Source organism: Panthera pardus, unplaced genomic scaffold (assembly GCF_024362965.1).
Source record: "Panthera pardus isolate Hobbes unplaced genomic scaffold, ASM2436296v1 HiC_scaffold_6, whole genome shotgun sequence".
Taxonomy (NCBI): Eukaryota; Metazoa; Chordata; class Mammalia; order Carnivora; family Felidae; genus Panthera; species Panthera pardus.
Genome location: NW_026526991.1, coordinates 126,618,974 through 126,645,625, shown reverse-complemented (window position 1 = coordinate 126,645,625; position 26,652 = coordinate 126,618,974). Strand labels below are relative to the sequence as shown.

General features: G+C 38.2%; 1 protein-coding gene across 5 annotated transcripts in view; it reads right to left on the bottom strand.

Annotated features, from left to right (window-relative positions):
* Positions 1–242: 242 nt before the first annotated feature.
* MINDY3 (MINDY lysine 48 deubiquitinase 3) overlaps positions 243–26,652 on the bottom strand; it is a 95,655-nt gene continuing 69,245 nt past the window's right edge. For 4 of the 5 annotated variants that reach the window (XM_019460678.2, XM_019460679.2, XM_019460683.2 and 1 more), the window contains 4 exons: positions 8,390–8,462; positions 6,936–7,023; positions 3,620–3,691; positions 243–1,208 (listed from right to left, as the gene is read on the bottom strand). In XM_019460678.2, coding sequence (XP_019316223.1) covers positions 1,059–1,208; positions 3,620–3,691; positions 6,936–7,023; positions 8,390–8,462 — 383 coding nt within the window. In that variant the 3' untranslated portion in view covers positions 243–1,058. Of the gene's footprint in view, positions 1,209–3,619; positions 3,692–6,935; positions 7,024–8,389; positions 8,463–23,567; positions 23,854–26,652 lie in introns of those variants that run through there. The other variant, XM_019460681.2, reaches the window with a different exon arrangement.

Genomic DNA, 26,652 nt, shown 5'->3' with positions numbered 1-26,652 from the left:
TCACATTTCAAATTGCTAGGCAACAAACCTGAAGGAAATTTCTCTAGACAGGATAGGTCTTCTGAAGGGTTCTAGCACTCGGGGCTGGCTAAGTTATAGAGCTCTTAGGTCAGCATATGGTTTGGTCTCACTTTTCAAGGCATTTGTTGAGTACATCATAGAAAGCTCAAGAACTTTCTGCTGGGCAGAAACACTGTGAAGTATTAGTTTCTTCTGAGTAGCTAATGTAAGAAATGCAAAGCTACAGTTAAAAAAAGTGTTTATTTAGACCATCCACCAGGATAATAATAAATAATGCAATATACTAATGTAATAACAGATGTTCTCATGCATTTATCACATAAATATACAAGAAAGCTGGCTTACAGGCTGCTGGGACAAATTTGGAAAAGTGTATTTGGCAATACAGTTAACAGTGTTAAGACTATCAAACAGATTCTCTTACCTATCATTTTTTTGAAATATGTTCTCTATATATCAGTGAATAAATGGTAATGTTTCCTTATAGTTTCTACTTTTTATAAACATGCCAGAGCTAAGCCAATTGGCAAAGATTCCAGGTTGATAATTTGTTATTTATCAGTATTTCTAATGGAAACCAGATTTTAGAAAAGAAATAAGATTGAACTCTTCTGCCTTTCCATGTGGAGGCTGAAAGAGTGCAAGCCAGGATCACTGAAATAATAAACTGTGTCCGAATGAAATAAAAACCCAAAGTAGAAGTTTATAAAGAGTAACTCTGCTCAATATACAAATACTATATAGTATTAGGATGCTTTTAATTTGATAAATGACCAATTATCCGACTGTAAAAGTGATGAACTTTGATTAAAGCTTAATTTTGCTAGTAAATTTCACATAAAGAGTTAAAATAGGGTAACCTTTAACATAAAGCTTTAAAACAAATAATTTAAACTATCTTAAACACTGAAAATGTGTTCTTAATTGTTATTTACAGTTGATGATACCAGTGTATAGCTTAATGTAGCCAACCGCCTGTCCTGCATCCCTCTTTCAACATCTGCTATTACAAACTTTCTTCTAAATCCGTAGGCAAGTTAGTTCAGTGAAGGAGAGCGATCTGTGGTCCACAGTAACTCAATGTATGGCCATTTGGTTTGGAGACAGCGTTTAATAGGAGTGTCATCTGTCTGTAGCATGGGATCTTCAAAACCCATAACCACTGCAGTCCCTTCAACATACATGACCTGTTGAACAAAATCAAGCCACAAAGGTCAATCACTATTCTTAGCAAATTCTTATGAGGGATATGCTAACAAACAAGGTATTGCATATTGTTTCATCTGGAACTTGAATTTTACTTTGATAGAAATTATGAGCAAGAATGCCTGCTGACTAATGGGAAAATATATTTGGAAACGAGGGTGACAGGCATTGTAACTGAGAGCTTATCAGTTGATTTTTAGCTCATGATTTAAAGGAAACAAAAAGTCTATGTGAATCCTGAAGCACATGCAGGTTGTTTACGATAATCATCCTTTAATTAACATACACCACTTGGAAGAAATGTTTATTTATATAACGAAGGCACTGTAACAGAAACAAAGGTATATATTCTGAATTTAAAAGTGTTAGGTTTCCAGAACTGGAGGCAACTTGAATGTGTGTCAATGCAATTTGCTTAGTAGAAAATGCTTGACAGATAAAACTAACCAGGTATTTTATATACAGTGGTAATGATCATATAAAATATACATGGGCAGTTGGATACTGGAAGAAACTTTAATTTACAATGAACTTTTAGAACTCTCTATGAAATAATATACTAATACCCGAACTCATTAAATGGGCTCACCGTGTACATTAAATGAGTTAGTCAATTTCATTTCGTGAAGAGAAACTCAAATTATAAAAGGAACAGATACAGACTGCCTTCTTCCAAAGTACGGATAAGTATTTTTATATATTCAGTGTTGGATACACATGATTGTAATTATGTTCGTCCAATGTAAAAGCTGTAAGCTGTTGGACTAAGGAGCCCAAAGAAACAAGTTTCTGTAAAAACACATTTGTATCTTTATTTTGGTTAATTTCTACTTTTGATGAAAGAAACTTGAAAAGTGTGAATTGTAGTTTTACTATAATTATCAGATAAAATAGGACCTATTTTTCATAAGGAACTTCACTTGCTTCTGGCATTGGAGCAGACCTTCTTGGGCAAAGTACTAGGACCTACCTCTGTGGCCTCAGCCAGCCTGGGGTGGCTGGATCATACTCCCTCCTACAGTGCCAGCATTCCAATGTTTGTTTATTGCCTCAGATATTTTTGGTAGGACCCTACCCTGTGGGAAGTAGTACTGCTCATCGTATTTCTGTTTCATATATGTATACAACTTAACAACACACATGCTTTGCTTTCTAGTACTTACATCCTGTTGTCCCATTAATACTTGATTTCGGATCTTTGTGTTAGTGAGATGCTTGTCATGAGCATGATTTGAGAACTTACTATATACAGGTAGCATGGCCGAGTAGACCAAGGACATTATTGGGAATCAGGAACTCAGTTCCAATCCCTGCTCTGCCAATGACTTGGTGAGTCACTTAATTTCCCTGTCATTGATGCCTCATCTGTAAAATATGAATAATACTTGACTTACCTTGCAGGGACTGTGTAGGCAAATAACTAATTAATGACCATACAATACCTCCTATTACAAGGTTATGTAAAACTTCAAAATCTAGAGGAAGCACTCATCAACATCTATAGCAAAAAAAAATAAATAAAACTTGGATGCTCTGTTCTAATTTATCTTGTGAAAAAAATCTTTGCACTCATGAAAAAGTAACTTTCAGTCTCAGTTTTGGATTTGATGTACACTATGATTGTGTATAGCCATCCTCAATTTACTTACGAAACCAGCATGGGTATTTCAAATTAAAAAGGTATGTTAGGCCTTATTCCTTCTAATAGTAGCTGTATCGATTGCAACTGTTAATTGAATAAATGCAAATATTACCTATATATTTTATGTGTAAACAAAGCTAATTACCCAAACTTTTGACTTAAACCAGGTAGAACCAGAGTACATGTGGAAGTGAATCACCTGTGTGCAGTTGTCAATGATTCACAAAGGAAAGCAGCAAAGTGGAGCACGTACAAATGCAGGCTCCGGGGTAGACTACCTCAAGTGCAATCCTAGCTCTGCCATTTCCTGGCTGCTTGACCTTGACAAGCTGCTTACCTCTCTGGGCTTCCACTTCCTCCTCTGTAACATGGGGATGGATACACAAACAATACTTACCCCACAGGGAGGGTGGGAAACTTCAGATAAAACCAAGTATTCAACAGAATTCCAGGTAAATGCTCAATAAATGGTAGCTATTATGTTATTAAATACTTAAAAATATTTTCCTCAATCAAAAATCTTACCATTATCCCTTTCTTAATTTAAACAGATCAGTAACTATCATTGGGTGAAACTTGGTTTGGTAATATCTCTAGAGCAGAGAGCAATAAAACATATGCAGATCAAGTTAGCTGTTTTGTCACAGTGAAACTATTGTTCCAAAACTCCAATGAGGATCTCGATGACTAACATATACTGATCTATTTACCAACTCAGGTGAAGACAAATTACTATGTGAATTATCATACCTTTTCATTATAATTTGACTGCTTCAATCCATTGTAGTGATAGACAGTAAACGACTCTGGACCACTGGAACCCTATTATAAATAAAAGACTATTAAAACTTTAAATTATACTCTGATATTCGGCAATTTCTAATTAGCAGTTGAAACGAAAACACAAGTTGCTTAAATCCCTACTCTTTGGCGAATTGTTTGATAAAGCAAGAAACTTACTAGACGTCATCTACCAGAAAACCTAAGGGCTGAACTAGTTGCTTCTGGGGAAGAGGTTGCAAAGTGGGAAAGTATTTATTTTTATTATAAGCTCTTCTATACTAGTTTATATTGTTAACTGTGTGCCATGCATTAGTATATATTTTCTTAAAGGATAAGACTCCAAAACGCCCATATGTTTTGTAAAATATTATCTCTGCCTTTTTTTTTTCTCTGGTTGTAAATAATTTGTTCCTCTCAATAACTACCTAAGAACAGTAACGTCACTTTTTGTCAACCTGCAATCAACAGCTAGACATCAGTACTTCTCATTTGGCTCACAATATCAAATTAGGGGTTTCCACACCACCCACCTCATATAAATACTGTCAAATTTAAATAGCGAAAAGAGCCTTGTGGGAAGTGAAAAGCAAAACTATAGCGTTCAGAGCCTATAACAGCATCCAATAAAGAAAGGAAATCCTATAACTTGCTATTATACTAAACTTGCAGGAATGTCTGATGATGTTAGCTCAGCTGCCTTATCCTGGGTTCTCAGCTAAAGATCAAGTTCAATTCTCTGAACTGGGGCATTCAAGGCCATCAGTGGCCTGGCCTCACCAAGCGCACCCGGCTCCAGTGATTTCCCACAGGGCTTGTGGCCTTGTTTTCCTTGCCGTATTGGATACAAGGATGCACACGTGACAGAAGCTGGTCCTGCAGTCTGCCTTAGAATTTGTTCGTTTTGGAATGTAGAGAAGAGAGATACTAGGAATGCTGGCAAGGATGGGAGAGGGCCCGACTGCCTTCCTGGAGGCTCACTGCGTCAGTTCTTGAGTTTGTCTAAGCTACTCCCCCCAGCTATGACCTTCCCCCCCGACTTCAGTCAATTCAGGCTGTGCTTTGCAATGAAGCATCCTAAAATACAGGACCTAGTCTATCTTTTCAGCTGAATCTCCAGCTGTTCACTTTTCTGAATTCTCTGTTAGGACAGACATATTAGTCATTTCCCATGAAAAGACCTGGTGTGGTCAGCTGTTTGCACATTCATTTTTTAAAAACTCCTTTCTTCTCATTTTTCAAGATCTAATCTTTCTACAAAAAATTCTATCCCACTCAAAATGCTTTACAAGAAATAGAAAAATAACTTGATCATTTTCTTAATTGTATACATCAGTCAATACAATTAGTTACTTAGATAATTTGGCTGCTTATTTTTCAGAGTAAATGTACTTTAACTTAGAAAGTATTTCACTGTCCTGGCTACACAATCTATATTCTTTAGTTCCACCTAACAACTGGGAGAAAATACTGAAATATCAGCAGAAGGTAGGGTGACATGGTGGCAAAGTACGTACTCTGGACTCCTCAATCAGCCACGGTCTAGCTGTATGACCTCAAGCATTTTTCTGAAATTCTCTAATCCTTAACTTCCTCATGGCCAAAATGGGTGAAAATAGCACCTAATTTATAAGACAGTACCTCATGCACAGTTGTGAGCTCAAAAAATGGTAGCTGCTTCTGCAATTATTATTAACAAATTGCCTTGAAATGCTTACCTGTATTCCACCCCCCCTCCCCTCCAATCTGCCTCTCCTTGAGGCAAAGAAAGGCTCTTCCCTACTGCCTACTTTAAGCATTTGTAGAGATTACAGAAGTTAGAGAAATGTTTTCCTGGCTGTCCTTCTGAGCCCAGTTTTACAACTTCACTGAGTGTTACCATATTGATGTGTTGGGTACAAAGCAGTATAAATGAATGTGAATAGGTGGGGATGTGACAAGTCTTCCTCTGAAGCAGCAGGTCTCAAACAATGGCACCATTAGAATCCTCTGGAGGGCTTTCTGACAAGCTCTGGAAGATTACATTTTGAAAGGCAAGGGGACTAAATTTATCTTTCATTAGCTCAAGGAATACTACAATTAAAAAATGTTCTTAGAATACTTGTAAGTCCTATCATGTAATTAATTACATCTAAGATGTATATTTCCAAAAGACATGGTAACTATCCCCCTTCATTTACATTTCGCCAGCACTTTTCAAAATCCTGCCCTAAATTTCGTGCAATTTTTAATTTAATGCTATAAAGTGCTATAACTTACTGAACATTAATTAAGCTGTCTAAAACAGAGTATTAGGTTCCAAAAAAGAACTTTCAGAAAACGCTGGTAGTTGGGTGTATGAACAGATTGGTCATCACAATCCAGTGGACATTCTAGTCATGTCCAGAAAAAGAAAAATTTTTTTTCATGAAGCGTTTACCCAAGTTTGGAGAAGTCTAATAGAGATCTTGTGATAAAGTTACTTTTTGAAATTCACCCCACTTTCTTTACTCACGGTAAGCGATCCAGATTTAGAAAATGTGGGTTCCTTTTTCTTTTTTAATTACCGAGGGTGAATGTCAGTAATATCATCTACTCTGTTAAAGATAATTTAAACCTGAAATATCAAATTAACAATTCTATCTTGACATTTTCCCTCCATTATTTTGTTCTAATTTTGCTTCTTGACAGTATGTCTCCTTGTAAGAGAGGTGAAAGAGAAACTGGCATTTCTATTGAAACAATAATCTTTAACTTAAGCCAGGCTGGTATCTGATGAAATGATCCCCATACACCTGACTCAAGTATTTGGCTTGGCCGTAAAATCCTTCACTGGGATAGGAAGCGTGAAGAAAACACAGGCAGAGGCCGTACAACTGGCTTTGTCAACGATGCGGATGGAACACGTGTCCTAACAGGAAACGGCTCCACTCAAAGGTTCTTCTTTCACTCAACTAAAATTCTGCTGGACCTCAGCAGTTTCCACTACATACGAACCTCTTTATCTTTATTTAAACATATTTAAAAATTGTAAAACGATGCAGACCATCTATGAACAACAGTGACCCGAGAGAAGGAAAATAGGGGTGCAAGTGGATAAAGAGCATCTTTGTCTTTTTACTCCACGTACTTCTGAATGTTATGCTTCCTGTAGAAGAACAGTATCATGGCATGTATATACTGATGTGCGTACATTTTTCCACTACCCCCACCCCGCAAGTGTTGCATTACTGTACCGAAACAGACAATCAAAAAACGCTCATCCCAATGGAACAAAACCGTAAGTGGATTTCTTCAACCATGTTACCTGATCAGGAAAAAATTCTTGGAGGAATGGACCCAATAATATGATTCCTAATCCTTCTGGATCTAATTTATTCTTCATGAGATTTATACTATAGGAAGAAGAAGAAGAAAAAAAAGGAAAACAGTGGATACCAAAGGAAAAAAAGCTCACTTTTCTTCTTTCATGATTAAATTACTAGCACTGTAACACATCTGACTGCCAAAAATCATAAGAACTGTTCTTTTTAGACCCTTAATGACAAATACACAGGAATGACATCTAATTTGCCAAAACCTGGTTATTTTTAAACCAGAGTGATCTGTTACTATTTAGAATTTAAATTACGATGATGACTTTGGAATATTGTTCCTTATTAGGTAAAGTAATTTAAAAACCTCAGCTTATAAACTCAGGCTTATAACCTCCCAAAGGCAAATTCTCTTTGCTTCATAGGTATGTCTGCATTTAACAATCAAATGAAGCACTTAACCTTAAAAAATGTTTATTTTAAGCTCAAAGAGAAAAAAGAACAACATCGAAAGGCAGTGCTACATCAGATAATCAGAAACATCTCTAAAAATCTTACCTTTAAGAACCAAATGAGAGGGAACCTTGAAATTCTTAGTCAATGAAAGCTGAAGGGTAAAGAGCTAGGATAATTCTCAAAGAGCTCCAGTGCAGTGACTTAGAGCAGGGGCAAGGACCATATTGTTCCAGGAGCAGCCTGGATTGAAGGCTGCTTTGCTTGGCCCTTAACATGCAGGTGTAGCCAAGGCTGGTGAAAGGTGTTACATGTAACCAGAAAGAAGGCAAAGTTTTAAAAGTGAAAATGGTCTTTTTAGAAAATTTTCATTTTCCACCTTCTCTCCCAAGTTATAAACGCCAGGTTAATTATACCTTATTATATATACTATGCAAAGGGTAAGACATTTGAATGTCTGAGTAAGGGCAGCAGGTTAGGACAGGAAACAAATAGGCAAGGTCATATTTAATATGTTTAATTCATTAATCCTGAATAGGGTCCTGTTAGTTTATAGGCCATCACATATTATAAATGTGACTGGACCAATATACAGAATGAAGAACTCAGTCCAATCTGTCAGCTACTTCTAGAAAAACAATCTAACTCAAGTGTACTAACTTCACAATTCAAGGTATGTTATGTATTCTGATGAAAAAAGGAAAATTAGGTAGATGATATACAGCCACCTATGTAAGAATACGGAAAAAAAAAAAACACCACAAAACTTTTTCCCTCCTTTCCCTAAGAATTGTCAGTAACCAAAATTGCCTGAATTCAGTTTTCTTCTGCAAATTACAGTGATATAAACAAGATGGTCTCCACTTGGAAATCAGTTTAGCACAGAGTAATTAGGATTATACCATTTATTGGACTAGTTCACCTACTTCAACTTCTAATGTTTTAAAAGCAATAGAGTCTGAGCCACTTAAATAACACTTCCTATTTAGCTTACTATTCAGGATCTGAAACGAGGTCCAATGCTTTCATCACATCTTCTAGAAGTGATTCAGGTATGAATCCATTATCTGGGGAAAAAAATTAGCAAAAACATTTTGGAGTAAGAGTTTTGCCAAGACCTGCTATGAGAAAAACCATGTAAGAGGCAATTGTGGCTATTGTTACCAGACACTCTCTTCTTTTAGTTTTCTTGGACACAGAGGCAAAGATTCATTTTAAGGTGAGCTTCTAATAAAAAAATTCCACATGCCTTCTACCTGAGAATTCCAAGGAGACTTTAAAGCTAAATGACTTCTTAAACAGGCTTACAAATTTCAATGAAAAGAAGTTTCTTTCTCTATTTAAAGTTATGGTAATTATTTAATAATTAGGTATGTCTTTGAATAAAACAATGTGAATTTTTATATTCCCTTTAAGAAATCCAATGAAAATCAGTCTTTACCAACAAATTCCTTTAGTTATAACGTCATTTAGCTTTTTGAAAGAATGTTAACTATGAGCTGGTATTTAGGTATTTGACAATATAAGACTGAGAGCTCTCCCTGTAACAGACTTGATTTAAATAAAAACCATAGATTTAATGGGAAAAATTCAAAAGTTGAAATTCAGAATAGAATCAAATGGTTGATGAAGACTAGTTTGTGGAAAATATTCCTTTTCTTGGGCTTGTTGAGGGAACAGCATTGGGAAATGGCCCAAATTCAGATGAGGCAATGGAACATGACACACAAAGAGAGCGTGTAGGTCAATTTGAAATCACAGTTTTTACAAGCAAGTTCATTGCCTTAAATGTGCAGTGCCTGAGTTTCTCTACCCATTTACTCATTCTTGAAGACTGTTTCAGCTTTAAATCAACTTCCAACACAATATCCTTTTCAGGAATTAGATAAGTTACAAACAAAGTCTTTTCATGGAGAACAAGATGTACAAAGGCCATGCTTCTATAATTCTACAGAATAAAATGTAGCTGTTCTTTCCCGATGTGGCATATACTCTGTCTCTATCTGAAAGGAAATAAAGACTTTAAAGTCGTAAACCTCTCAAGTGGATGCTTACCCATTTGAAGCAAAACTGGCCTGGACTCAAGGCAAAGAATCATTTAGGATAATTTAAAAAGTACAGTTTTAAAAAGTGAAGGTTTCATTCCAAATTGTCAAGTTATCAATAATTTGAGGTATACAGACTAAACTCGTTTCAAGGTACTTGTGAAAGGACTCGAGCTCTGTAAGCCTAACACTGATGAGTTTGAAAAGCAATCTGCTTAGCTAAGTCAGAGCTAAAACCAGCACTCGAAATGTAAAATAGGCTTTGTCTGGCCACTCGCTGACAGGAACGTTTCTCTGTATCGGTTTCCCTGTTTTCCAGCTATCATGTATATCCACTTGAGAGAAACCCTCTGTATTACAGTGTTCTCCATGAGCACTGAATGGTGGGCAGTTTTCTCTCTTCTTGCCATAACTAGAACCTTGGCTAACTGACTGTATCATCTATGCAAAGAACAACTAGGAAAACAAACAACCTTTTTGGCTCAACTGTGATTAACCTCAAGCATAAACATTCCAACATATTTTTAAGATACCTACGAGTATCTTAAACACAGACATTCTGGAGAATAACAGTCACCAGCAAGCCAGTATTCTACATTTGGTACATACAGTACTTTAAAGCTAGATGGTAATGTAATTTTCAAAGACTTTTTACTATACTCAGGATGAGAAGAGGTGATTTGGAAATTGCTTACCTTTTTAAAACCTTAATTTTGACGTTACTTTATTCTTTAATCATATCACATCAAATATCAGACAAATTCTTTAAGAAATTCTTAAGTCTGAAAGCAAATGAAACTTAAATCATCTAGTATTTAGGCAACGAATTCGTTGAAGAATATGGAAATAGAGACACTGATAAGATCTCAAGACAGCAGAGGAAATGTGAGTACCATTCGCTGACTAAACAAACCTAAGAAACACCCTAGAGCTTGAACGCATCGCTAAATTAAGCAGATAAACATAAAATGGACTTCCATTGGTTTTAAAGCTCAGAAGAAGGGGGACCAGGAGGTGGGAGAACACAAGAGAGTGTACCAGTTGTGATCCTAAGCAGTTACCATGTAAATATTTGAATATGATTAAACTGTGTTTGAAAGGACTTGAAGGGGGAAAAGCTGTGTGTTTAAAAATTAGAATTTGGGGGGGGGGGTGCCTGGGTGGTTCTGTTAAGCGTCAGACTCTTGATCTCAGCTCAGGTCATGATCTCACAGTTCGTGAGTTCAAGTCCCATGTAGGGCTCTGCACTAACAGCCCGGAGCCTGCTTGGAATTCTTTCTCTGCCTCACTCATGCTATCTATCTAGTAAATCAATAAGTCAATAAAAAATAAATTATTTTTATCAAAAGCTTGTAAAAAGCATCAAGTTCCTAAAGGCTGAGCAGAGGAATAACTCAATGTAAAAAATCAGTGATGCAGAAGAACGATAGTTCAGTAATTTCCTGATAAGCTAAAAAACATTTGCACCAATCATGATTTCTGTTCTGAAAGAAAACAGATTTGCCCATCTGATGCTGCAGATGGAAAGCAAATATCAGCAACTAACAGAGAAGACAGGAGATTACTTGTGAGGAGATGGGGGTTAGGGTTGGGCAGAACACGATGGCCCTTAGGACCGTACATATTCAAACCACTGTAGGTGTAAGAGAGTCAAGTTTCTTGGGAATAGAAAATAAAACTGAGATTTAAAGATGTTTAACGCCATTTATTTAGTCAAATAATTATTTTTACTAAATGTTGTGTTGTATTATACTTTACCTAATCTTATTAAAAATATAAGGGGAGGAGTTAAGAAGGTGGAGAAGTGGGGGGATGAGGTCAGATCACTTGGCACACTCAGGACATCAATCTGTGGAGTGGCAGAAGGATCTCGACAATGGGAGGGAGACAGCTTGGCAGGAGGAGGTGCCTGTATGTGAACTGGGGGAGATAAAAGGATGTAGGTATGGAGGGGAGGGAACCCCTTCTGTGGAGACACAAAAGGGAAAGACAGACTGTGAAACTGCGGTATTGAGTTAGTACAAGAGGAAAACCTCTCCGGACCGCAGACTGGGGAACAAGAAATACGGAGAGTGACAGTTTCTATTTTGCAAACAGACTTAGGAGCTGAAGAATGGAGGTTTCAAAAGTGGGCGACTTTCTCCAGACAGGAGCTGCCCCCGTGTGCATGCCTGTGGGGAGGGGAGCCAGCTGGGGAGGGGGGGGGTGCGGTAGGGATCTCAGGGGCACACGGGAAAGAATAGTCTCCTTCCTCCAGGAATGTGGGAGGAGGGTTTATTGCCTCTCCAAGGGCAAAAGACCCTGCAGGCGCCAGCCAAAGGCCTTTCATCAGCAGGGTAGAGTGGTGCTACCTGGAACCAGGGGTGCGGGATCCTTTCAGACATCAGGTTTTGTATCCCGGCTGAGGCCTAGGAGGCTGGGGAGACAGTGGAGCAGGACAGGCTGAGTGCCCGCTCTGTGAGGGCTGCCACTACAGTGTGGTTTGACACACTTGGTCCGGGGAAGGGAGACTGCGGTGGGAGACCAATTTTTCTCCCCATCACCAACACGGTGGGGCTTCAGGGAATAGGCCAGAAAGGACAGCGGCCCCTAGTGGTGGCAGGACCCGCTTACACCAAATCCTGCCCCGCCGTGCCTGGTAACTGCGTATCTACTGACACTGACAGAACCAGACGGCCTCTCCTCCAAACCAGCACAGCCACTGATCCCTGGCACCAACAGACAACTATTACTATTTTTGTTTTATATTTATATTTATGTTGTTTAATCAGGCATTTTCACTCTATTCTTTTTACACCTTTTATATATCTCCTTTATTTTCTTTTCACTATGGATTAAGCCATGCCCCCTTTTTTTTTTTTTTTTAGCTTCTTGGCTTGGTCTTTTTTTCCCCCACTTTCATTTTTCTCTTTGTTTGGGATCAGGCTCCCCCTCCCTTTCCTTTTTTCCAGGGTTACTTCAACGAACAAATCGAAGCACACCTGGCAGAAGGTCCAAGCACTCCACCCCTATAAGCAAGGGACAGCTTTGCAGAGGACTGACCAGTGTGATAGAGCAGCCAAAACACAACAGAATACGTGCAACATACTCGAAAAACACTTCCTGAAAAGCCAGGCCCTGGACAGTGTATTACCCCTTTTTAATATAGTAGTACTCACAGCTGCAGGACACATAACAAGCTTTTAAAACATGTAAAAGACAAAAACCTGGCTAAAATCTCAAAATGGAAGAATTCTCATTAAAAGAAAATCCGGGAAGAAATGATAGCCAGAGAATTGCTCAAAACAGATATAAACAATATATCTGAACAAGAATTGAGAATAGCAGTCTTAAGGCTATCAGCTGGGGTTGGGAAAAAAACATAGAAGACAGCAGGCAATCTATTGCTGCAGAGATCAAAGACTTAAGAACTAGTTATGATCAATTAAGAAATGCTATAAATTAGATGCAAAATAAACTAGCCACATTGACAGCAAGGATGGAAGAAGCAGAGGAGAGAATAGGTGAAATAAGATAAAATTATGGAAAAGGATGAAGCTGAAAAAAAGAGGGAAAGGAAATTACTAGATCACAAGAGGAAAATTAGAGAGCTAAGTGATTCCAGGAAACAAAATAATATCCGTATCATAGGAGTTCCAGAAGAAGAAGAGCAAGAGAAAGGGGCAGAAGGTTTATTTGAACATATTATAGCTGAAAACTTCCCCAATCTGAGGAAGGGAACAGGCATCCAAGAGTCACACAGAACTCCCTTCAAAATCAACAAAAACAGGTCAACACCATGACATAGAGAAACTGGCAAAATACAAAGATGAAAAGAGAATTCTGAAAGCAGATAGGGACCAATGGGCCTTAACCTACTAGGGTAGACTCATAAGGTTAGTACCAGTCCTGTCCACTGAAACAGTGTCAGAAGACATAGGGTATCAGACTGGACTAAAAAAAAAAAAAAAAAAAAAAAAGATCCATCTATATTCTGCCTACAAGAGCCTCATTTTAGACCTGAGGGAGGACACCTGCAGATTGAAAGTGAGGGGATAGAGAACCATCTATCATGCTAATGGATGGCAAAAGAAAGCCAGAGTAGCCATACTTATATCAGACAAACTAGATTTTCAAAGACTGTAATGTAATAAGAGATGAAACATTATATCATAATTAAAAGGTCTATCCATCAAGAAGAGCTAACAATTGTAAACGTGAAAGTACCCAATATATAAATCAATTACAAATGTAAACAAATGTACAGATAATAATACCATAATTATAGGGGACTTTAATACTCCACTTACAACAATCATGTAGGCAGAAAATCAATAAGGAAATAACAGCACTGAATGACCATTGGACCAGATGGACTTAACAGATATATTCAGAACTTTTCATCCAAAAGCAGAATACACATTCCTCTCGAGTGCACATGGAACATTCTCCAAAATAGATGACATGCTGGATCACAAAACATCCCTCAAAAAGAACGAAAAGACTGAGATTATCATACCACGCCACAGGTCGCAACACTATGAAACTTGAAATCAACTACAGAAAAATGTGGAAAGCCCTCAAATGCATGGAGGTTAAAGAACATCCTACTAGGGGCATCTGGGTGGCTCAGCTGATTAAACGTCCAACTCTTGATTTTGGCTCATGTCATGATCTCATGGTTCATGAGTTCAAGCCCCATATTGGGCTCTGTGCTGAAAGCATGAAGCCTGCTTAGGATTCTCTCTCTCTCTCTCTCTCTCTCTCTGTCCCTCCCCTGCTCATGCTGTCTCTGTCTCTCTGAGGATAAATAAATAAAAACTTAAACAACAAAGAACATTCTACTAAAGAATGAATGGGTCCACCAGGAAATTAAAGAAGAAATTAAAAAAATATATAGAGGCAAATGAAGATGAAAACATTTTGACAGTCTACACCCTTTGGTATACAGCAAAGGCAGTTCTAAGAGGAAAATACATTGCAATTCACACCTATCTCAAGAAGCAACAAAGGTCCCCAATTCACAACCTGACTTTACACCTAAAGGAGCTAGAAAGGCAGTAGCAAAGAAAGACCAAAGCCGGCGGAAGAAGAGAAATAATAAAGATTAGAGTTGAAATAAACCATACAGAACCCAAAAGAACCAGTAGAACAGATTAATGAATCTAAGAGCTGTTTAAGAGTAAACAAAATTGATAAAACCCCCTAGCCAGACTTCTCAAAAAGAAAAAGAGAACCCAAATAGATAAAATCACAAATGAAAGAGATCACAACCAACACCACAAACATACAATTAATTATTAAAGAATACTATGAAAAATTATATGCCAACAAAGTGGATAATCTGGAAGAAATGGACAAATTCCTAGACACTCACATACTATCAAACTCAAATGGGATGAAATAGAAAATTCTACCAGACTCACGACCAGCCAAGAAATCAAATCGGTGATCAAAAATCTCCCAATGAGTAAGAGTCCTGCGCCAGATGGCTTCCCAGGGGAATTGTACTGGAAGCAGAGTTAATACCTATTCTTCTCAAACTGTTGCAAAAAGGGAAAAGCTCCCAGACTCATTCTATGAAGGCAGCATTACCTTGATTCCCAAACTAAAGACCCCAAACTAATATCCCAAACTACAGATATTACAGGCCAATATCCCTGATGAACAGGGATGCAAAAATTCTCAACAAGATACTAGAAAATCAAATTCAACAGTATATTAAAAGAATTATTCACCATAAATTAAGTGGGATTCATTTCTGGGCTGCAGAGCTGGTTCAATATTTGCAAATCAATCAATGTGATATATCACAATAGAAGAAAGGAGAAGAACCATGTGATCCTGTTAATAGATGCAGAAAAAGCACTTGACAAAATACAGCATCCTTCTTTTTTTTTTTCTTCATGTTTTTTATTTATTTTTGAGACAGAGACAGAGCATGAGCAGGGAAGGGGCAGAGAGAGAGGGAGACACAGAATCTGAAGCAGGCTCCAGCTCTGAGCCATCAGCACAGAGCCCGATGCAGGGCTCGAAATCACAGACTGTGAGATCATGACCTGAGCCGAAGTCGGACACTCAACCAACTGAGCCACCCAGGCGCCCCTACAGCATCTTTCTTAATAAAAATTCTCAAAGTCAGGATAGAAGGAACATACCTTAACATCATAAAAGCCACATATGGAAGGTCCACAGCTAATATCATCCTCCATGGGGAAAAACTGAAAGCTTTCCCTAGGATCAGGAACATGACAGGGATGTCCACTCTTACCACTGTTTGATAGTGTTGGAAATCCTAGCCTCAGCAATCAGACAACAAAACGAAATAAAAGGCATCCAAATCGACAAAGAAGTCAAACTTTCACTCTTTGCAGATGGCATGATACTCTATGCAGAAAACCCGAAAAGACTCCACCAAAAAACTCCTAGAGCTGATACAGGAATTCAGCAAAGTCGCAGGATATAAAATCAACATACAGAAATCGGTCGCATTTCTGTACAACAATAATGAAACAACAGAAAGAGATATCAGGGAATTGATCCCATTTACAATTGCATCAAAAACCATAAAATACCTTTTATCTAACCATAGAGGTAAAACATTTGTACACTGAAAACTATAGAAAGCTTATGAAATAAATGGAAGAAGACACAAAGACACAGAAAAACATTCCATGCTCATGGATAGGAAGAACACATATTGTTAAAATGTCAATACTACCCAAAGCAATCTATACATTCAATGCAATCCCAATCAAAATAGCACCAGCATTCTTCACAGAGCTATAACAAATAATCCTAACATTTGTATGGAACCACAAAAGATCCCCAATAGCCAAAGTAATGTTGAAAAAGAAAACCAAAGCTGGAGGCAACACAATCTCAGACTTCGGCCTGTATTACATAGCTGTAATCATCAAGACAGTATGGTATTGGCACAACAACACACAGACCAATGGAATAGAAGAGAGAACCCAGAAATGGACCCACAAACGTATGGCCAACTAATCTTCAACAAAGCAGGAAAGAGTATCCAATGGAAAAAAAGACCATCTTTTTAAGCAAATGGTTCTGGGAGAACTGGACAGCCACATGCAGAAGGATGAACCTGGACCTCTTTCTTACACACACACAAAAGTAAACTCAAAATGGATGAACGACCTAAATGTGAGACAGGAAACCATCAAAATCCTACAGGAGAAAACAGGCAACCTTTTGGACCTTGACTGCAGCAACTTCTTACTTGACATGTCTCCAGAGGCAAGGGAAACAAAAGCAAAAATGAACTATACGGACCTCATCAAGATAAAAAGCTTCTGTATAGCAAAGGAAGCAATCAACAAAACTAAAAAGCAAGTGACAGAATGGGAAAAGATGTTTGCAAATGACATACTGGATAAAGGGTTAGTATCCAAAATCTGTAAAGAACTTACCAAACTTGACACCCAAGAAATAAATGATCCAGTGAAGAAATGGGCAGAAAACATGCAGAGACACTTTTCCAAAAAAGACATGCAGATGGCAGACACACGAAAAGATGCTCAACGTCGCTCATCATCAGGGAAATACAAATCAAAAGCACATTGAGATACCACCTCACATTGGTTAGAACAGTTAAAGTTAACAAATCAGGAAACAACAGATGCTGGCGAGGATGTGGAGAAAGGGGATCTCTTCTGCACCGTTGGTGGGAATGCAAGCTGGTGCAGCCACTCTGGAAAACAGTATGGAGGTTCCTCAAAAAAATTAAAAATAGAATTACCCTATGACCCAGCAATTGCACTACTAGGAATTTATCCAAAGGTTACAGGAGTGCTGATTAAAGGGGCACATGCACCCCAATGTTTATAGCAGCACTATCAACAATAGCCAGAGTAAGGAAAGAGCCCAAATGTCCATCGATGGATGAATGGATAAAGAAGATGTGGTATGTATATACAATGGAATATTACTCGGTGATAAAAACAATGAAATCTTGCAACAACATGGATGGAACCGGAGGGTATTATGTAAGTGAAATTAGAGAAAGACATCATATGACTTCACTTATAAGTGGAATTTGAGAAACTCAACAGATGAAATAGGCGAAGGGTAGGAAAAATAAGATAAAAACGGAGAGGGAGGCAAACCATAAGAGACGCTTAAATACAGAGAACAAACAGGGTTGCTGGAGGGTGTTGGGTGAGGGATGGGCTAAATGTGCCATGGACATTAAGGAGGGAACTTGTTGGGATGAGCACTGGGTGTTATACGTAAGAGATGAATCACTGGATTCTACTAATGAAGCCAAGACTATACTGTAGGCTAACGAACTTGAGCATAAATTTAAAAAAAAATTTACTAACATATAGCTGCAATTTAATATAACACATAGAAAAAAGTACTTTTGTCATTAGGCTAAGTTACGACATTTTCCTGTTTCAGTGTTCCTTGGCCTCTTCACCTTAGTGTTACTGCTGGTTTGTTCATCTGGCTCCCTGATAGATAGGAGCTCCTGCACTGCAGCGACTCCCTAACCCCAGAGCTAGCACAGTGCTTGACACAACTTGCGCTCAAGAACATTTGTTACATTTAATTATTCAACCCAGTCCCAACTTCATGTTTCAACAAAGTACTCCATCCAGGCACCTTGGTTCAACCAGAAATGCTTTGTAAACATATTAAGTTCAGAAAGGAGTGCTTTATGGCTTCTCCTGAAGAACCACTTTTATTACAAATGATAGAAAAGCTACAAAACAAACATGGTGGTGGGATATGGAAAAACTATGGCTGGGCGCCTAAAACAGAGCGATAACTGTGCGACCATAAGGTAAAGCGTTGCAGTGACAAAAGGGGGAAAAGGGGAAGCAACAAAGGAGCAGAGAAGAAAATGGTATCATTTCATAGGAATAGAGAAGACTGAACAAAAGGCAATTTCTAGAGAATGTCTAAGGACTGATGAATAGTAAATAATCTCAAGTAAAATTATTCTCAAAGGTTACACAAATGCAGCACACTAAAATCAGACAAAAGATGGCAGTCAGTATATCTCATCAACTTAAAAAAAATAGCATTTAAAGGGCTCTTTTTATATCAAAAAATAGAGCCCTGGCCCAAACAAGGTTGCCTCCTGAAATATAATTATACCAGGGAGGAGCGCCTGGGTGGCTCAGTCGGTGAAGCATTCGATTTTGGTTCAGGTCATGATCTCATCATTTGAGTTTGAGCCCCACATCGGGCTCTGTGCTGACAGCTCAGAGCCTGGAGCCTGCTTCAGATTCTGTGTCTCCTTCTCTCTCTCTGTGCTTCCCCCACTCGTACTCTCTCTTTCTCACTCACTCAAAAAAACAAAATGTAAAAAAAAATTAATTATACAAGGGAAAAGAAAGAGAATAAAAGAAAATAAAACAAATCCCATGGTGTGTAATGCACAAACTTGTGTCTGTCATTTCAAATACCATTTATGTAGAATTCAGTGCTTTGAAGGAAACTGAATAAGCTCTATGCCATTTTTTTTTTTTTTAACAACATGGTCAATTTACAGAGTAACTGAATAACCATGTAAACTAGATATAAGTCCATTTTAGGGAGGAGAAAACTGAGGTTAGGAACTTTCCCAAAATCACACAGCTGAGTAACAGAGGTAGGATTTGAATCCAGGCTGTCTGATACCAACAGAAGTGTCTTTAGCAGTTTAGAAAGACATTTTACTTTTAATTTTTAATTGTAGTTGATATATACTATCAAATTAGTTTCAGGCATTAAACAGTGATTCAATAATTCTATAGGATACAAAATGTTTACCATGAGAAGTGTGTTACAATATTTATTGACTGTATTCCCTGTGCTGTACTTTTCATCCCTGTGGCTTAAATTTTAGAACTGAAGTTACTACCTCATGACCCTCTTCCCATCCCCCCAACCTCCTCTTCTTTGGCAACCATCAATTTGTTCCCCCCGAGTCTGTTTCTCTTGTCTTTGTCATCATTGTTATATTGTTGGCTTGTTCATTTGTTTTTTAGATTCTACACATAAGTAAAATCATATGGTGTTTTTCCTCTCTCTGGCTTATTTCCCTTAGCCTTATGCCCTATAGGTCCATCCATGTTGTTAATGACAAGATTTCATTCTTTTTTACGGCTGATATTCCTATGTGTATATACCACATTTTTATCTGTTCTTCTATAGACACTTAGGTTGTCTCCATATCTTGGCTACTATAAATAATGCTGCAGTAAACATACGGGGGGCATATATCTTTCCAAATCAATGTTTTCCTTATCTTCTGGTAAATATCCAGAAATGGAACTACTGGATTGTGTGGTACTTGTATTTTTAATATTTTGAGGAAACTCACTACTGTTGTCCACGATGTGCCAGCGTGTATGAGCCTGTATGCACCACCAACGGTGTACGAGGATTCCTTTTTTTCCATTTTTCTCCACATCCTTGCCTACGCTTTTTTCTTGTGTTTTTGCTACTAGAGGGGATATCTTATCATGATTTTGATTTGCACTTACCACATATACATTTCAACTAATGTGACATTGAGCATATTTTCATGTTGTCTGTTGGCCCCCTATAGGTCTTCTTTGGGAAGATGTGTATAGAGGTGTTCTGCTCATTTTAAAATTGGGATTTTTTTGGGGGGGTGTTGAGTTGTGGGAGTTCTTTTAATATTTTAGATAATAACCCCTTATTAGATATATGACTTGCAAATATCTTCTCTCATTTGGTGCTTGCCTCTTTGTTTTGTTGGTTTCCTTTGCTGTGTAAAAATTTTCTAGTTTGATGGTAGTCCCAACAGATTTTAATTTGTTTCCCTTGAGGAGACAAATCCAGAAAAAATATTGCTGAGGTTGATCTCCAAATTACTGCCTATGTGTGTTTTTTTAAAAATTTCTAATTAAAAAAAAATTTTTTTAAGAGTTTATAGTTTCAGGTCTGACATTAAGCCTTTAATCTATTTTGAGTTTGTTTTTGTGTAGGGTGTAAGAAAGTGGTCCAGTTTTTCTAGCACCATTTATTGGAGAGACTGTCTTTTCCTTGTATATTCTTGCCTCTTCTGTCACAGATCAATTGACCATATACCATAGGTTTATTTCTGGGCTCTCTGTCCTGTGATATTGATCTGTGTGCCATACCATAATCGTTTTGATTACCATAGCTTTGTAGTACATCTTGAGACCTGGAATTGTGATACCTCCAACTCTGTTCATCATTTTCAAGCTTGCGTTGGCTATTTGGGGCCTTTTGGGGTTCCACACCCATTTTAGGATTTCTGTTCAAGTTCTGTCAAAGCCACTGTTGGTATTTTGATGGGAATTTCAGTGAATCTGTAGATCATTTTGGTAATACGAACAATTTTAACAGTATTCTTCCAATCAAAGAGCATGGTACATCTTTCCATTTATTTGTGTTGTCTTCAATTTCTTTCATCAGTGTCTTGCAGTTTTCAGAGTACAGGTCTTTCGCCTCCTTGGTTAAAATTATATCGAGGTATGTTATTCTATTTGATGTAATTGTAAATGGGCTGGTTCCCTTTCCTTCTTGTGATTTCATTATTAGTGTATAGAGACACAACAGATTTCTGTGTATTGATTTCATATACTGTAACTTTCCTGAATTTATTAATTAGATCTAGTTTTTTGGTGGAGTCGTCATGATTTTTTCCATAAAGTAGTATGTCATCTGAAAACAGTGAATGTTTTACTTCTTCTCTACTAATTTGGATGCCTGTTATCTTTTTCTTGTCCAACTGCTGCAACTGTGACTTCCAGTACTATGTTGAATAAAAGTGGTGAGAGTGGGCATCCTTGTCTTGTTCCTGATCCTAGGGAAAACGTTTCAGCTTTTCACCACTGAGTAGGTCAGCAGTGGGTCTGTCATATATGGCCTTTATTATGTCAAGGTATGTTCCTTCTATATCCACTTTGTTGAGAATTCTATCATGAATGGATGTCGAATTTTGCCAAATGCTTTTTCTGCCATCTATTGAGACAATCATGTATTCTGTTGTGTGTATTAAACCGTGCTTGCAACATATCCCACTTGATTGTGGTAAATGATCCTTTTAATGTATTTTTCAATTTGGTTGCTAATATTTTGTTGAGGATTTTTGCATCTTAAATTCTCGTTTTTGTTTTTATTTTTTTTTTTGAGTTGTTTAGTATCAGAGTAATACTAGTCCCATAAATTAATTTAAAAGCATTCCTTCCTCTTTTTCATTTTGGAGTAGTATGAGAATGGTAAGTAGTAAGTCTTCTTTAAATGTTTGGTAGAATTCACCAGTGAAGCCACTGTCCTGCATTTATGCTTCTCACAAGTTCTTTTGTTTTAAAAAAAAAAATTTTTTTTTAATTTATTTTTATTTTTTGAGAGAGGGAGAAAGTGTGTGCAAGTTGGGGAGGGACAGAGGGAGAGAGAAAATCCCAAGCAGGCTGTGGAGCCTGACATGGGGCCTAACCCCACAACCCTAGGATCATGACCTGAGCTGAAATCAAGAGTCAGACACTCAACCAACTGACCCACCCAGGCAGGCGCCCCTTGTTCCAAGTGTTTTGATTAGTGACTCATTGTTGTTTACAGTAATGGGACCGTTCTCAGAAGAAGGTTGTACATTTTTAGGAATTTGTTTCTTCTATGTTAATTTGCCAATTTTTAAATAATAATCACTTGTAATTATTTGTATTTCTATGGTCTCATAACTTCTCATTTCTGGTTTTGTTTGGGCCCTTTCTCTTTATTAGCTTCAGTAAAGGTTTATGAGTTTTGTTTATCTTTTCAAACAACTCAGTCTTGCTTTCATTGATCTGTTCCACTGTTGTTGTTTGTTCTCTATTTCATTTATTTCTGCTCTGATCTTCATAATATCCTTCCTTCTACTAACTTAAGCCTTTATTTATTCCTCTTTTTTAGTTCCTTTAGGTATAAGTTTAGATTATTTATTCAAGATATTTCTTGTTTCTTCAAGTAGGCCTGTATTGAGATATACTTCCTTCTTAGAATTGCTTTTCCTTCATTCCGAAGATTGTGGACCATTGTGTTTTCATTTGTCGACAAGTATTTCTTGATTTCCTCTTGGATTTCATTTTAGCCTCTAGGTGTTTGGGTTTCTCCTATTTGTTTTTTTCTTGTAACTGATTTCTAATTACTTGCTGTGGTAGGAAACGATGGTTCATTCGACTTCAGATGGTTCATTCTTCTTTTATTGAGACTTGTTCTGTGGCCTATCATATGATCTATCTTGGAGAATGTTCCATGTGCACTTGAAAAGAATGTGTGTTCTGCTGTTTTGGGGTAGAGTGTTCTAAACATATCTGTGAAGTCCACCTGGTTGAACATGTTACTCAATGTCACTATTTCCTTGATTTTCTGTGTGGATGATCTAGCCACTGATGTAAGTGGGGTATTAAAGTCTCCTCCTATTATTATTATATTGTCAATTTTGCCCTTGATGTCTGTTAATATTTGCTTTATATAATTAGGTTTTGTTATATTGGGTGCACAGATATTTACAAATCCCATGTCTTCTTCTTGGATGGATCGATTGCTTTATCATTATGTAATGTCCTTTGTCTTGTTATGGCCTTTGTTTTAAAGTCTATTTTGTCTGCTGTAAGTATTGGTACCTAGTTTTTTTTTTTTTTTTTTAACTTCATTTGTATGAAATACTTTTCCAATTCTTCACTTTCAGTCTGTATGTGTTTTCTGAAGGAGTTTCTTGTAGGCAGCATATAGATGGATATTGTCCTTTATCCATTCAGTCACCCTATAGCTTTTGGTTGGAGCATTTAGTCCATTTATGTTAATGTAATTTTTATAGGTATGCTGCCATTTTGTTCATTGTTTTTTGGTTGTTTCTGTAGTTTTCTGTTCCGTTCTTTTCTGGTGGTCTGATGGTTCTCTTTAGTGTTATGTTTGAACTGCTTTCCCTTTGGGTATCTTTGGGTTATCAGAGGGTTCATATACAACATCCTATGTGTGTGGCAGTCTATATTAAGTTGATGATTAAGTTCAAATACATTCTAGAAGCACTAAATATTTACTCCTTTAAATATTTACTTCCTCTTTGAGGAAGTTCTCATGGATTTCATCCACTCTTCTCTAAAGTCCTGTTAGTATCTTTATGACCGTTACTTTGAACTCTTTATCAGGTAGATTGCTTACCTCCATTTTGTTTAGCTCTTTTTCTGTAGTTTTGTCTGTTCTTTCACTTGGAACGCAGTCCGCTGTCTCCTCATTTTGTCTGAGTCTCTGTTTCTATGTAGTTGGTAGGTCACTTAAAATTCCAGGTCTTGAAAGGAGTGGTCCTGTGGTGTAGTGCCCTCCTGTTCAGGAGAACCAGGAGTTCCTGGGGTGACCCCTATGTGGATTGCATGTGCCCTAATGTTGTGGCTGAGCAGCGAATCCTGTGGGCACCCTGGTGTGCAGATCTTGTTCCCTGTGCAAGCAACTGAGAGAGAAAGTCATTTTCTGATACCTCGAGGTACTCCGAGATTTTTCTTTTATCCCATATCTTTGGTCACATCAATTTACCTCCAAAACATCTACTTTTTAAAGTTTTGTTATTTTTAAAACTTGTATAAAACATGAACCTGAATACAGTGCACATATCCAAACACTTCCCCCACAAAAGGGATACAAAAAAACCACGAAACTATGAACTTGCTTTAAAGACCATATGTAACACTTTATATAGGTCTGATACCTGATTCATTTTTGGGTCTGAGCACACCTACTGGTGTTTATTTTCATTTCTGAATTTGAGATTATTCATTAAACTGAGCCAAGTAAAGCTTATTTCATCCAGTGGTGGGTAAATATACAGAGGTCAGTTGGTTGTACTTTTCATCTGAAGATTTAGAATGATATGTTTTTGAAAAGTGATGATTATTAAGTCCAAGAGAAAATAAACTAGCATGTTTCTTAAGTTAGAAAAAAGGCAGAGTGGAAGAAGCTAAATCAGAGTCGAGTCACTACTACAAGCACCATTCGATGTATAGAGAGAAAGGATCTCACATTTATAAAGTGGATACTGTGTGTTAAGTACTGGACAAGGTTCTTGCCACAACATTACTCATTTAATCTTCATGATGATTCTAAAAAATAGATGTGGTTATTTTCATTTGATGGATAGGAAAAAAGACTCATCAGACCCAAAAGCAACTAGCCTAAAGCTAGAAAAAAAACTGAATCCATTCAGGAGTTCAAAAGGACTTATTGATTCCACAATGTAGATTTTCCTGTATCGTAATTTACAATGGCATGTCAGGTATGACTTGGTTTTAGTTACACACAAATGCAAAATTGATCAAATTAACCCACCTACAGTGATACAGTGGACGCTCTAGTGATATACATGTGAACTTTTAAAACTTTCTTTGCTAGAAATGTTAGTCTCAGACTCAGACTCATAAGGATAATTTGTCTTGTCCTTCTGCATCTTTTCCCAGCACAATCAATTACATGGAGTGGAGTGATGTCAGTAAGATGGTGTGCGAGGAGGCCCCGAGGCGTATCTCCTTCCACTCCCCACAAAAAACAACAAAAGCAGTAAGTAGGTAACCATAAACTTAAGAAAACACCTCAGGCAAAGCTCTAGAGTACAGAGAAGCAGCAGCAGCAACAACCCTGTGGGGTTCAGAATAATGGAGGATGGCCGCATCCAGAAGTACAGCAAACATATTCCCTGGGTCACTCCGTCTCCTAGTCAAGATCAGAGTGCCACCAGGGAGGATCCCCTCTGAGGAAGTTCGCTACATGGCATAATGGAAAAGAGGAGAACCCCAGCAAGCCTCACCACGGTGACGTCTGCAGCCTTCGCTTCGCCCGCCTTCAGCAACGTTGATTCCAGTCGAAGGAGCTACCCACAACCCCCCTCACTTTGCGTCCACTTCCAGAGGCTGGAGCTGCTGCTGCAGTGAGCCCTTCAACACCGCTGTCTCACTCCCTCAGAGGGGGGCAATAGAGCACTTCACCATATGTGAGATCAGAGGTGCCACAGGTCTGCGTCCCACCTCTGCCCACCGCCCCACCCCCCCAGGTTGCGGCTTTATTCCACCACTACCAGGGTGCCAATGGACACATCATTGCTGGCAAGGGTGCCCTGAGCCATACCCCATGTCCTGGATCACAGCTTTGAACATCACTTCCAGGGCTGTGCTGCCATTGCTCTGAGCCCAGTTCCCCAGGACCTGACATGCAGCTTCAACAGACCACCACTGAGATTGTGCTGCTGACCTGTGACTGCTTCCTGGAGCCCAAGTTGGGACTTTGGCTGACTCTATGCAGGCTATGCTGCTACTGCATCGTGTCATCACAGGGTCTGTGCCACTACTGTGTGACCCAACACTACCTAGTCACCTGAGTGAGCCCCTAAAGCCCAGTTCTGTGGGATATCTGCACACACATGGACCCCAGACACCAGTACCACAGATGCAAGTGCATCTGTGGCCCAGGATCTAGGCACTGTGATAGTTCTACACGTGCCTGATCCTTGGACCCTGATGTTAATAATGCTCTGAGTGCCAGCAGGCAAGACAAAGAGCAGAGAATACCCTCAGCAAGAACTTCCTCCCACAGGCAAAAGGGAAGAACAGAAATATTCCAGCAGCCACAGCCTTTGCCTCTGAGGACCACAACAGCACTACCAGCCACTGCTACCTGTAGGAAACTGTGCAGTCTTAGCCACAGAAGATCCCCATGCTATGGTCAATGTCAAACTCAGCCAATGAAGATGTACACAGTCTGTACCACTGTGCGGTCTCAAAAATCCACGATGCTGTTTCCCACCTAGGGGGTGCCATAGCAGCCACCTCCAGGTTAAAGTCTTCCTCCAATGAAGCCAGTCCTTAAAAAGGTGGGAAAAGGTGACTTACAACTTCAAGTGCACAGACATAAATGCAAAGCCATCAGAAACATGAAGAAACAAGAAAAGATAAAACCACCAAAACAGTGTAATTTTCCAGTAACTGACCCCATAGAAATGAGTATCTGCAAGTTACCTGAAAAAGAATTCAAGAGAATTCAGAAAACTCAATGAATTTAGGAAAACAACATGAGAACAAAAAGAAGTTCAACAAAGAAGTATAAATCAAAGAAATGAAATTTTGGAGCTTAAGGATATAAGAAATGCAATGAAAAAAGCAACAAGTAGCTTGAATAGGCTCAATCAGGCAGAAGAAAGATGGATAGGTCTCTGGATATTATCAAGTCAAAGGAAAATGAAGAAATTAGAATGAAAAAGACTGAG